The 13,858-nt window shown below is 46.0% G+C and overlaps 1 protein-coding gene across 2 annotated transcripts in view; it reads right to left on the bottom strand.

Annotated features, from left to right (window-relative positions):
• The window catches only part of ANAPC2 (anaphase promoting complex subunit 2), a 205,451-nt gene that overhangs the window by 61,011 nt on the left and 130,582 nt on the right, over nt 1–13,858 (bottom strand). For both annotated transcript variants that reach the window (XM_078642153.1, XM_078642152.1), the window contains exons 9-10: nt 12,521–12,596; nt 6,513–6,716 (exon numbers count right to left, since the gene is read on the bottom strand). In XM_078642153.1, coding sequence (XP_078498279.1) covers nt 6,513–6,716; nt 12,521–12,596 — 280 coding nt within the window. The remainder of the gene's footprint in view (nt 1–6,512; nt 6,717–12,520; nt 12,597–13,858) is intronic.

The raw sequence follows: 13,858 nt of genomic DNA, 5'->3' as shown, positions 1-13,858 counted from the left end.
GTTGCCGGAGAGGTCATGGAGGCCTCACTGGAGGAAAGGTACAAAATAAAGCCTGATGATTCTCCCAGATCACAACAATGGTCCCGAGGAAGTTCTTCTGTAACGTGATATAGCGGCTAGATGCACTCTTATCGATGCATGAGCTAAACCAGATTTTGCCAAGAGCAGAATATATGGGATGATCTCATGAGCTGCCGATCTCAGAGGATGAATATTAAACTCCTGGTACCATATAAAGAACCTTTTCCATTTCGTCCTGTATGTTTTGTTTGTACTTTCAGCCCTGGCCTTTGACAAGATATCCTTGCATTCAGATGAAATATTTAAATGTTGAAATTCACAGTGTTCAGGAGCCAAGCCGCTAAACGTAGTGATTTCGGATCTGGATGAAGTACTTGTCCCTGGGACATTGTCAAGAGTGTAGGTATTGGTTGAAAGCGAATTGGATGAGCCTCCGACAGCAGAAGAAGCTCAGTGAACCAGTGTTGTCTGGGCCACCATGGTACCATCAGGATCATTCTGCACGGTTCCCTCTCGATCTTCGTAAGAATGCTTGGCAGGAGGGGAATCGGAAGAAAGGTGTAGGCAAAGACGCCTGACCATGCAATCAAAAACGCATTCCCCCAAGACCCCTGTTGGTGAAGCCAGCTTGCGAAGAACCAACATTTTTAGTTGTGGGCTGTCGCGAAGAGATCAACTGTTGGTGTTCCCCACCTCTAGAATACCCCAATTGACCTCCCACTCGTGACATGTTGATTTGAGCTTGCTCAGAGTGTCTGCCTTGACATTCTGATCTCCTGGAAGATATTCCGCTTTTAAGGTTATTCCATTTTGAACTGCCCATTTCCATATTTTCTGGGCTGCTTGAGACAGGGAGAGCGTTCTCGTATCAGCCTGTTTGTTGAGATAATGCATAGCTGTTGAGTTGTCTGTCCTGATTAGTACAGCCAATCCTTGTATTCTCAGCAGGAAAGTCAACAATGCTAGTCCCACTGCCTTGAGTTCCAGTAGATTGATGTGAAGTTGTTGTTCCTGTAACTTCCAATGACCACTGATCTGGAGGTCTTGAAGAAAAGTCCCCAACCTTCTAGGGATGCATCAGTTGCAATAACCAGAGGAGCTGGTTCGGTAAGGAAGGAAAGGCAGACTGAGATATTTCGTTGTTGGGTCCACCACGCTACTGCTTGAACCATGGCCGGTGTGATTTTGACAATGTCGAAGGATCCCACTGCTTGACGCCATTGTCGATCCAGTTGTTCCTGCAGCAGACGCAGAAAGGAATGAGAGGGATGCAAGAGGACATTGTTCCTAGTAGTGACTTGTAACGGCGTACTGAAAGGCCCTTTCTTTTTACAAATGCCTGGGATAGAGAGATTAGCCTTTGTTGCCTTTCCATGGAAGGAAATGCCTTGTTTACTGTGGTGTTCAGAATCGCCCCTGAGAACGTGATGTTCCTCGCAGGATGGAGGGATGACTTCTCCGTGTTCAGAGTCAGGCCCAGCTCGGCAAACAATTCTACACATGCCACTGTTGACGACTGAGCCGATGCTTGTGAAGGTTGTCAAGGTATAGAAAAACATGGTCGCTTTGTTTTCCTTAGAACAACCGCCACTGGTGCCAGACATTTTTTTTTCATTCTTGGGGCTGATTTGAGGCCCAAAGCCAGTGCCTTGAACTGGTAATGGTCTTCGGCTACAGCAAACCAAAGATACTGCCTGTGGGAAGGATGAATGGGGATGAGGAAATACAGATCCTGCAAGTCTAAGGTGGGCATACGCTCTCCTGGGTTTAAGAGTAGCAGAATGTCTTAGAGGAAAAGCATCTGGAAGGACTGCTTTTTGAGATAAGTATTTAGAGTTCTCAGATCCAGAATAGGACGCCATTGACAAAAAAAAATTCAGACTAGGAAAAAACGGGAATAAAATCCCCTTACTCTCTGGAAGACTGGCACTGGTTCTATTGTTCCCTTTCGGAGCATTGTCTGAATCCCCAAGCGCATCGGATGCAGATGTTTGTTCTCTTGGCGTGTCGGAGGAGTACAAGGGAGAATTTGAAGGAACTCTAAAGTATGTCCAAATTGTACTAGATTGAGGACCCATCGGTCTATAGATATTTTTTGCCAATGATGAAGATGATAGGAAATTCTTCCACCCAGGGGAACTTCTGAAGGGAGAGGGATAAATGTAGCCGGAGCCTGAAGGTTGTCATTGTCTTTGCAAGTTGTCCTTTCCTGGACGACCTCCTCTTTCTCTAGAGGCGGATTTTGAATAGCCCCCTGCCTGTCGTTGACCATACTGTTGTCGGTATGGCTGAGAAGATGTAGAGTAGGAGGGGTATCTGTTCTGTTGGTATCCCCCTCTATATGATGTTTGGCCTCTTCCTCTAGCTCCTCTTAAAGGGCAACATTCCGGTACTGCAGTGTCCCCAGGGCCTTCGCAGTATCTGTATCCTTTTTGATACACTGTGGAGCATCGTCAACATGTTTCCCAAATAAGGTTTACCCATCAAAGGGAAGATCCAAGATCTTATTCTGGACCTCTGGCCTAAAAGCTGTTGCTCTCAGCCATCCTTGACGGCGCAACACCGCCGCCCCTCCAAGCGATCTGAAAGCCGTGGTCGCAATGTCCATCGCGCAATCAATGACTTCAGCCAAAGCCCTTTCTACCTCCTGAAGGAGCTTTCTGACCTCCTGTCTACTATCCTCAGGAATCAGATTTATGTAAGGCGTCAGGTCACACCACATCTGCCTATCATATCTGCCCAGAATGGTAAGGCATTTGCAGCTATCACCAGAATAGCAGACATGGAAGAAAACCTTTTTCCTGCATTATCCAAGCGCCTACCCTCTCTGTCCGGAGGCAATGTAATAGGAGCCGATGGGTTTTTGGACTTCTGCTGAGCAGCCTGGGAAATGACAGAGTCCAGTTTGGGATGGCCCACTAGACAAGCTGGAGCGTCCCCTGGAGCTTTATACTTCTTCTCAAGTCTATCGAGCACCGGTGTGATCGTCGCCGGTGTCCTCATGACCTTAAGGTCTTCCTCTTAGACATGGATAATGATCGGGATAGCTCTAACTGATTTCCGGTATGGTTCCTTGAAATCATATAAAAACACTCCGTCTGGGTAGTTGACATTGGAAGTTCAAATCTCTCCGCTGCTCTTTCCATCAAATTATAGAATCAGCCAATGCCCTCCGGCGGTGAATCAATCGGCACTGGAGAGGGAGAAGAAGACTAAGGAATAAGGTAGTCATCCCATGCCTTGTTCGGGACCGTTATCTCTTCCCTCCTCTTGGTCATCATCCGTGGAGACTGGATCCTGTTGAGGTGATCTTGGCAAGGGCTCTGGCAGTAACTCCCTGCTTCTAACTGGAGTAGCTGGAATGGAGCGTGGGCGCGGAGCAGCTATGGCACCTCTTGAGCTGCTGGAGTTGGTGGGAACCTCTTTCTGTAGTCCGCCAGCATAAACTGCAGGTCCATCAATAAGAAAGATGGAATGCCGACCATCTCTTCCTGGTAACCTTGATGATATTGTTGTTGGGCAGGGTATTGATACTCCACGTATTCCTCCTCAAAGTCATCCTCCTGACATTTCACAGGTAATTATAAAGGGCTACTCGCATAGCCAAAAGGGCCTTCATCCTCCTCATCTGAATCCTGCTCCTCCAGCAGGTGTGATGGTACAAGAGGTGTAATCTTGCTCGGTGAGGTGATTTCTGGTGTAATCCTCCTCTTCCTGGCCACTTCCAATTTTTCCGGTGTTTTTTCCCTCATCGACAATATCGCCGGCGACACCGTTGATGCCGTCATCGATACAATCAGCAGTGCCTTATCAGTCGTCAATGACAGTCACCATCATCATTATAGTCATCGACAATCCGGCCGTCGAAGCAGTCGTCGTCGTCGACAAAGTTGTCATCGATGACAATACCGGCGTCTAAGCCGGCATCGATAGGGACATCGTCGACAGAGCCATCAGTCACAGGCTGTGAAGGCCTCTTTGGAATTACCTTTACCTCAATTTTTATCGTCGACGACAAAGTCTTCTTCGTCAACGATCCCGTCGACGATACAGATTTCGTTGATTTTACCTCAGGAGGCATTGAGGAAGGCTTCTTGAAGGATTGTCTGACCTGAGGGGGTGATTTAGACGGCTCAGAACCCGTCTTTTTTGCAGCCTCATTCCCCCGAAGCATGTCCCTTACTCTCCTTTTCTCTAACGAGGATATTTTGAGGGACTGCGCCCAGAAGACCCATGAGTGGTCTTTTTGAGGGCCTTCTCAGGACGCTCTTCTGAGGAAGGAGTATGAGGTGATTTCTTTCTCTTCTGAGAACTCCTAGATGAAAAAGAAGATGCCTCATCACTATCACCGGAGATAACCTCCTTCTGGCCTTAACCTTTTGAAGCCATATCAAAAGGCGTCCTTCATGGTCTCTTAAGGTTTTAATTGAAAAGGTATGACATACCTTATAGTCTTTAGCTTGATGGTCCGGATAAAGACAGTAAATGCAGTCAGAATGAGGGTCGTCAGTGTAGAACCTCTTGTTGGAACAAGTGGCACAGGCTCTAAACAAACCCTTTTTCTCTTTTCCAGACATTCTCAGGTAGAATGAATTAGTAGTCAGCAATGAAGATGATATCAGCAGATGAAATACACAGGAACAAACTCCAAATCTTAAGTAGCAAGAGAAAGTTTGAGCAGAGCTGAAGGGAGACTCCCTAGCACAAAGTGCAGTAGAAAATCTGAGGGGTTAAGGTTCTCTCAGGAGTGTTCTAGAGGGTGAGAGGTCCTGATTGGTTCAGGGGAAAGTTTTGTCTCTTATACATAATGATGGTTATGGGCTACAAAATGGAAATGGGACTAGGCCTTTTTTCAGTTTTGTATTTATCTAAGCATTGCTTTTTATATACCGGGGACTCCCATCTCGACGACGGGGAAGGATTCAAGCATGTGAATCTATGAAAGTTCCAATTTTGGAGCATTATGCATTTTGTCACTAATGTACTTGTTGAAAAGAATGGCTGTATTCCAGCCATCCCCTTCCACTGGTGAAATACTGTTAAGTGGGCTGGAGCAACCCCAGTATCACTAGCTTCCTCACACTAAAGGTATAGGGTATGTTAAAAAAAATTTGCTTCTGTACCAAGAAGTTCAATGTCACTATCTGGTTCAGCATGATATGGTCTAATAAGCAGGATGCATCATCTCTAAAGAGTAAGTGGCAGTCAAAGGAGGGGACAGTTAAAGGAAGCCTTAAGCAAAGTCAGAAACTGGTCCATAACAGCAGACCAGAAGCCCGAACCTCACTTCCCTGCCGTCCATTCTTGATGCCATGCCCAAAACTCACACCAATAAATTACAAAGATATATAGAATCATAGATGGGTAACAGTAAAATACGGGGATGTTTTTCACCAAGGGGTTCCGAGTGACATCAAATAGACAACTCAAGCTTTGCTCTCGTTGTCTAGGATGTCACTCAAAACCCAGAGGTGGAAAATATCCACGTAATTCACTTTTTAACCGTCTATAATTTTATGTTATGTATAGTCCCAAAATAATTTGCCCCTGCTTTCAACTGCTAGGCTCTTCTCTGCTGTGAAAAAATACGATATATGTCATCCTTAACAATTCCCCAACACCCTCTCTGCCTCGCCCCAACACCCCCCCCACCCCCCCTTCCAGCAGTTTTGCTTATGCTTTGAATCAAAGCAGACGAGATTTGCTGGCAGGCTCTCAGAGAGCCCTGTCAGCCTGGTCTGGAAAGCTTTATGACGTAGCAACAGTGAGTAAAGAGATTTCCTACCCACTGTTGCTACATCACAGTAGTTAATTACCAGAGTTAGACTTTGGTGCAAACTATAGTCTTCCTATGGAAGCTATATAGAACATATAGCATTATAGATAGATAACACTGGGCTCTGAGCTCTTGCTGTCCATTTGGTGTCACTCAAAACCCATCAGTGAAAAGCATCCCCAAAATTCACTTCTTACCCATCTAGAATTGTATTTCACATAGGCACCCAAGGTCACAAGCACTTGCTTTTAGCTGTTATGCAGAGAAGCAATGGGGAAGCTAAACATAAGATGTCCTCTCCTCTCTGTTCCAAATAAACACTTAAAAAAAAAAAAACACATGACCTCCTGCCCATCGCCCCCACCCCAATCTCTGTGACTTCCCTTCCTTCCACTCTAGAAGCTGTGTTCTCTGCTTTCCAGCACTGCTCTGTCAGGATTTCAGAGAAGCCTGTCAGCGCTGCCTGGAATTCCTTTATGTCGAAGCAACAGTGTGTAACACCTTTTGGTACTAACTGTTGCTACGTCATAGCAGTAAATTACTGGATTGAGACTACAGTCATTCATATAAATTGCTAGCAATTAGAGTCTTGCATAACAATCCTGTAAATCACAATTAAAAACATGCACAGTTTATTTGTAACAAGAAGAAATTGCTAGTAGCCAATATGGAAAAAATTAGTTCAGCAATATCTTGAGGTGGAAGAATACTTTACCTTTAATTTCTCATACTTCTTTGTATAGGTTTCCATAGCTTCCTTAATTGGATGCGGAAGCTCTAATTTTTCATCTTTCAGGGCAGGCCAGAACTCACTGGAAAGAATGACGGCAACAAGGCTGACAGGAGGCCTTTCTTCTTCAGGAAGTTTAGCCTCTTCATCTCGGATGTTGGCATTAATACGCCGAGAGTCTGCCATGTCCTGCACAAACAGAAATGTTGGTGTTGTTAACAAACAACATCATCCTTTTAATAGAAATGTGCTTAAGTTAATCCTACGTAAGGAATTTCAATAAAGTGATTTAAGCTGTTTCCAATGGTAAACAACTTGTGGCACAGTTATTAAATAAACAAGTGTATGCAAACACTACAGGTTTGACCTCTGCCGGACAGGTGTGCAAAACCCAGGTATCAGCAAAGACCTATCCATCTAGTTTTTGAAGGCAGAGTTTGTGAAGTATTAACACTTGTTACGTGCGCTCACTGCACCAGTCTATGGGCATTCCTCTCAGGTGGACTCCTGGATGAGGTGTTGGAGAATAGGCAGCAGCTGTACAAAAGTGCACAATGCCTACCTGTCCTCTCTACAATGCCCAGAAAGGAAAGCCGCAGGAAGAGGAAGGAGCTGGAATAGGTAAAATTGTACAGATGTGGTGTATGCACTGATCCCTGTCCAGAAGACTTCCTATTAGATAAGGGGTGCAGAAGTGTTGCATAGTGTGCATGCTCACCAGACCTGATCGCCTAAACAGTGGAGGGATTTTTCTTAATCAAGAAGGGGCCGAGTAACCATGTGCACCATCATACACATGATGAATGCAGCAGTCAGTTACTCCTTTAACTACTCAGAAATCATAAGATGCTTTGCTGCATACATTGTTATGCTGCATGCATAAACACTGCTATATGATTCCTTCGATAGTACTGATACTTAACTAGGGTCATGTTTTCACAATGAGGCAAAACTAGAAGGATCCAATTAAGAGTATCACACTTTTAATGGCATTAAAAATGTGCAACAGTGCAACCGATTAATTCCCAATAGACTAAAAAACATAACCAATCCATCAACGTTCAGTATATACGGAACTCTATTTGTAAGTGGAACATACACAAACTTTCAACGTGAGAGGTATTTTGGGCAATTAAAAAAAATTATAAGGACATATTAAGGCAAAAGTGAACTTTTTAGTAAATTCTTACACATTTCAGAAAGTAAATTTGAAAGCCAGCAGTGGCAGTTCAAGAGCCAGTAAAGTAGCTCAGAAGGCTAACACATGGTGTGCACTGGCTGACAGAGGTGCGCTGAGAAGGGACAGGTGATATGAGAGTGTCACTGGTTGAGAGTCTATGGTTTCAAGGGGATGGGGTGGGGGGGGGGAGTCAGAGGCTTAGCACAGTGAGTCAATGGGTTGTAGAGGATTAGAGAAAAGAGTGGAGAAGTTTCGATGTCTGTCAGAAGAACTTGACTGAAAGTAGAGAGTCTTTGATAACTGGAAAAGGGACTCAAGTTAGTAAAAGGAACCTGAAGACCTGCAATGAGATTCCAAGAGCTATGCCGGGCTGATGGTAGCTGTGAAGAACAATTTACTTACCTTCGGTAATTCATTATCTGGTAGAGACAATATCTAGCAGTAGATTCCTGACCCTTAAATTTCCCACACGTCAGACTGTATCCGGAAACTGTATCCGGAAACGTTTGTGTGAGCAGTACCCATGCGTGCAGTCGGGTGGGTCAGTTTGGTTTTGGATGGCGTCGTGGGCCCTGGATGGGACATTGTAGTCACCTGAATAGGTGCCACCCAAGCGCACAACGTCAGTAACTTTTCACTTTTTCATGCCAGAAGCGCAGAGCCATTAAGTGAACCGACTAGTGCAGAGCTTTCCAAACTCTGTGTCGCGACACAGTACTGTATCGCCTGGCATGTGTGGGTGTGTCGCAGAGATGCAGTGTCTGAACTGCTCTGCCCCCAATTTACATGCACTTCTCTGACCCTCAGTCTCTGCGTGGCTCGCCAGCCTCTCCTGGGCTTTCTTGCTGTTTCAGTACTGCCTTTCACCCATGCCCTGCCCCCTCCCCAGACACTGGGGCATGTGTCAGTGTTTGCATGATTATATTCTTGTTTCAGGCACAAACCTAACCTTACACCCAGTTTTGCCAGTCACTGTCTTTGTTAGAACAGATTCACAATTGCTTTATTAACCTTCCTGCTTTCTCAAATGTGCTTGAAAATGCACCATTTGCCCACTATTTTTTCAAAATTTTCAAGGGGGGGGGGGGGGGGAGAGAACTCACCCCCCCCCCCCCCCAAAACCCTCTTAAGTTGTTCGGGCTCGCTCGCATTACCGTGTCGCAAAATGATGAATGTCTAATAAGCGTGTCACCAACATAAAAAGTTTGGAAAGCTGTGGACTAGTGTGTGTTCAAACTACGGCCCTAAAAAGGAAGCACCCCTGTCCAGGCAGTAGTGTTTAGCAAATGTGTGCACGGAAGCACACGTTGCTGCCCGACAGATGTCTGGGACTCGCACCCCACTAGCTAACGCCGTGGTGTCAGTCTTCCCTCTGGTGGAATGTTTTCTTAAGGCCTCAGGAGGCTGCTTTTTAGCAAGGACATGGCAGATCTTTATACAGAGAATGACCCATTGCGAAATGGACTGCTTCTGTCCCGCTCAAAATTTGTTAGCTCTCACACAGCTAACGAAGAGTTGGTCATCCACCCAGAACTTGTGCAGTCAAGGTAGTACGACAAATCTTTTTTTGGGTAGAGGCAATGGAGTCGCTCCTCTTCCTTAGAGGGATGTGGAGGAGTATAAAAGGTGGGCAGTTTGACCAATTGACCGAAATGGAATGGGCTCACCACTTTACGTAGGAAAGATGCCTGGGTGAAAAGCACCACCTTGTCCGGGAATACCATATGATAGGAAGGCTTGGATGATAAAGCTTGCAGCTCACAAACCCTCGGGGCAGATATTGCCACTAGATTTGCTTATGATAGGAAGGGTTAGATGATAAAAGTCTGCAGCTCATGCACCCTCCGGGCATATATTTCCACTAGAATTGCTGTCTTGATGGTAAGCAACCAGAGGGGACAATAATGTAGTGGCTCAAAAGGAGCATACATGAGGTAAGTGAGAACCAGGTTCAGATCCAACTTAGGCATAATGAAGGGCGTTAGGGGGAAGAATATGCACAATCCCTTTTAGGAACCTATTTAAAATAAGGGACTTGAATAAAGAGGGCTGGTCAGGCAGCAGCAGGAAAGCAGCAGAGCAGAAAGATAACACTCAAGTCTGCCAAGAGCAGAGCCCTGCCTGGCAGGGATAAGAATAAACAGAAGGATATCAGAAATAGAGGCATAAAGAGGGGGGAAAGACTGGTCTGCTCAATATTTTACAAAATTATGCCAACAGCAGGCGTGCACCGTTTTGGTGGAAGGCCACCTGGACGCCAGAATTACTGTACAAGAATTTGGAGGAAGCTCAAAAACTATAAAATGCTGCTGCTCAATCTCCACGCAAGGAAGCCGAGAGTTAACAGATTCGAGTGGAGAAACCTTGCCTGCTGCTGCGACAGAAGATTCTCCCCAAGGGGCAGTCTCAACGAAGGATCGATGCTCATTTTCAGAAGCTCGGAATACCAATTTCTTCGCGCTTAGTCCAGAGCCACAAGAATTACTTGGGCCCGGTTGTTCCAGATCTTCTTGAAAACTCTGTGCAGGAGTGGTATGGGCAGGAATGAATACAGGAGGTCTGAGCTATTGACATTGCGCGTTTTCTTCGAAGGAGAACAGATCTAACCAAGGCTCTCTCCACTGCTGAAAGAGACCTTGCGCCACCTCCGGCTAGGGACTCCATTTGTGATACCCTAGGCATCAACAGCTGAGTTAGTTTTCCCTTGCATTCAGAGAACCTGCCAGGTGTTTAACCACCAGGGTTATGGCCTTCTGTTCAAGCAATGTGCAGAGACCCAGGATCTCTGTGCACAACCCCACCCGCCCTGCTTGTTACAGTACCACATGGCAGTGGTGGTGTCTGGAACACCTGCACTAGCTTCCCCTTGACAGAGGTAAGAAATGCTTTGAATGTTAGTCGGATCGCATGGAGCTCCAAAAAGTTGATGTGGAGTCCAGATTCAATTGGAAACCAGAGTTCTCTGATCACCACCTCTCCCAAATGCCGTCCTATCCCAGGAGTGACGCATTGGTCATTACTGTAAGATCTGGTTGGGGAAGGGAAGGAGTCGGTCTATGAACCAAAGGCAGTTCCTAAGCCACACTGCAGGTCCTTTGGCGTTCCTTTTGAGATCTGGACCACATAGGAGAGATTCCCCTGAAGCTGCACCTACTGGAACTGCAGGTCCCACTGCAGAGCCTGCTAACGTCATCTGGCATGGTTTACGAACAGGATGTAGGAGGCCATGAGGCCAAGCAGTCTCAAAGACATTTTCACCTAAATCCAGGATAGAGGCTAAAATATCGTTATCATACCCTGAATATCCTTGACTCATGGCTCGGTAGGATAAGCCAGAAACTGCACTGTGTCTAGAACAGGTCAGATGAAAGGGAACGTCTGAGAAGGAGTCAGGTGCGACTTTTGACACGTTCATAGTAAACCATAGTGAATGCAGGAGGTCCGCCGTATTCTGGGATGAAGGCGCCTTTAACAGCCAGTCGTCGAGGTAGAGGAAGACTAAAACCTAACCTGCGCAGATGAGCTGCAACCACCACCTTTGTTCTTTTTGGGTATCAGAAAGTAGCAGGAACAACAACCACTGCCTACTTCTGATATCGGAAACCTTTCTATAGCTCCCTTGACCAGGACAGCTGTAACTTCTGACTCCGCCTTGTCTGGAATCAGAATGGGAATGGTACTGGGAGCATGGACTTCGGGTCCGGCGCCATGAAAAGTCGCATTGGCACGACCGGCGCCAACCTGGATCGGAGATCAGATCCACGATACTCCCACCGAAGCAGAGCAGTCAGTGCGTAACCTGATGGGACCTCTTCTGTCCCTGCGAGGCCCAAAGACGCACCAGAGGGATCAGCCTGCATTGCCTCATAAAACTCCTATTTGAGTGGAGGTTGCTCCGGCTCCCGGACGCGCGGGGAGGCGTGGAGTCGGACCTGGCCACGGTCTGCAGAATCAGGCCAGGAATGTTGCTGTCCCTCACTCGTTTCGTCAATCCTCAACAGACAAGGCGAAGTCTGTCTAGACTTCTTTTTGTGCTTCTTCGCCGAATGTCCCGAGGAACTCAAGTGCGATGAAGACGACTTGGGGTTCCTGGAGCGGTCCCTCGACCTTCTCTACCTTGACCTGTGACCTCCAAGGAGTTGCGCTAAATGGTGTTGACTGCCAGACAGCAAACAGCTTTCTGGGCCACTCCCTCAAAGCCTTCGACACCATGGCCCAGCAGTCCGATCATGACTGAGTCATGGTTGTACTTGAGACACCATAAGCACACAAGATGCGGGTCCATAAGCGACATGGCATGGTGACCGGCGCCACGCGGATTAAACGCTACCTTTCTAGAGGTAATCTTCTACACACATAGAAAACATCTTTGACAAAACTTCCAAAAAAGTGTCAAAAAGAGTCAGAGGGTTCCAGTTCAGCAGTAATTGGTGTGGAAAGAAAAGAACAGACGTCCAGGGGCCTAGCTGGGCCCATATAGGTGACCGCAATGTCACATCTGGCGCCAAGGATGCAGACTACGCCACACGGAACCGATCTGAGCCACCCAACGGTGTGCAGGGATACTGCTCACGCAAAAGTTTCCGGATCCAGTCTGACACCTGGGGAATATTCACAGGGTTAGGAACCTGCAGTTAGAATTTTCGACAAAAAACGCATGAGCTGGTATGCAAAGATGATATGGCATCAATATCATGACAAACCCAGAAAACCTATGTACTTCTGATACTGGAAGATACTTTAAGTACTATGTTGCAAAGAAAATGTGGATTTTCTCAGGCAAACATTGCTATGATTACCAGATAACACTTACCTTTAGCATCACCTCACAGTAATGCATCTGTGCTTCACCAAACCGTAACTTCAACAGCTCCACATTTCGTATTTCTCTGAAGGGACAAAATTAAAGAACACATTATGTTTAATGCAATTATTCAGTATAGAAAAAAAAGGAATGATCTCAATTATCTCAATGAGCGGTATAAAGAACAAGACTGAGTGGGTTTTTAACACAGCACTACAGTGAATAACCTGCTAGAGTTCACTCTTTTTACCAACAATTTAGCTATGGAGAAAAATGAAACCCTGAGTGGTGATCAAGTCCGTAGCTTAACATGAGAATTTCTTCTATATTCTTATCCACTGAGAAAAATCCAAGTCAAACCATCAATACTTAAACTTCAGCAAAAGAGATGCTGAGGGATAAGACAGTTGTGTGTCCATTGGGCAAGCACACATTGCCAGAAAAAGGTACCCAAGCTCAGACTCATTATGAACACTTTCAATTATTACCACAAGAAAGTTGAGCTGGAGGATTTTTAGTGGCCGGATGTGGGGAGAAGAGAGAAATAGCACTCTCAAATCAATCAGGAGTTTGTATAGCACGGCTACTCACCCGTGAGGGTCTCAAGTCGGGGGGGTGTGGGGCAGTAAAGTGGGGAGTTTCTGTTGATACGTCTGGACGTGGAGGTTCAGTCGAAGAGCCAGGTCTTGAGATCCTTCCTCAATTGGGTCAGCGACGGGGATTGACAGGGACTGTCGGAGGGGCAAGTTGTTCCAGGTCTTGGTGGTGAGGTAGGAGAAGGGTCTTACTCTAGCACAAGTATATGACACTACATAAAATGTGCTTAATTGTTCACAATGGCGACTGAAAAACAAGTTACATACATTTACATTATGGTTCTCCAGTATTGATATCTTTCATAGATTCACATACTTGATTCTTCCCCGTCGTCATGGTGGGAGTCTCATGGTACTTAGATAAGCAGTACTATATAGGTACATCGGAGACTCTGCTGATGCAGGAGGGGATCTGTGAGCGCCATGGCGGAGGGGTAGGATGGAAGATGACTGCCGTTGAATATGTGTTATGTTATAATGCTACCATACTGATATTAGACAGGCACTAGATTGTCAATCTCTGGACATTATTTACAAGTCCGGGAGCCCAGTCTGAAAAGGACGGGGCTTAGAGATGGCGAGCGCTTGTTATAGCTGAAGCACTTCAGTGTGTGCATCATCTTTAGAGAGGAAGAGAGGAAGTGCGTTGTAACTGTAACTCCTGCCTTCCATCTTGAAAAGGGATGTTTGCAGACTCACAACTGAACTGTCACTGAAACTGCCTAGCGTAACTTATTTTATATGCATAATA

This window comes from Lissotriton helveticus, chromosome 5_1 (genome assembly GCF_964261635.1).
Source record: "Lissotriton helveticus chromosome 5_1, aLisHel1.1, whole genome shotgun sequence".
NCBI lineage: Eukaryota > Metazoa > Chordata > Amphibia > Caudata > Salamandridae > Lissotriton > Lissotriton helveticus.
The sequence above is the reverse complement of the archived record's forward strand: the minus strand, read 5'-3'. Positions and strand labels throughout refer to the sequence as shown.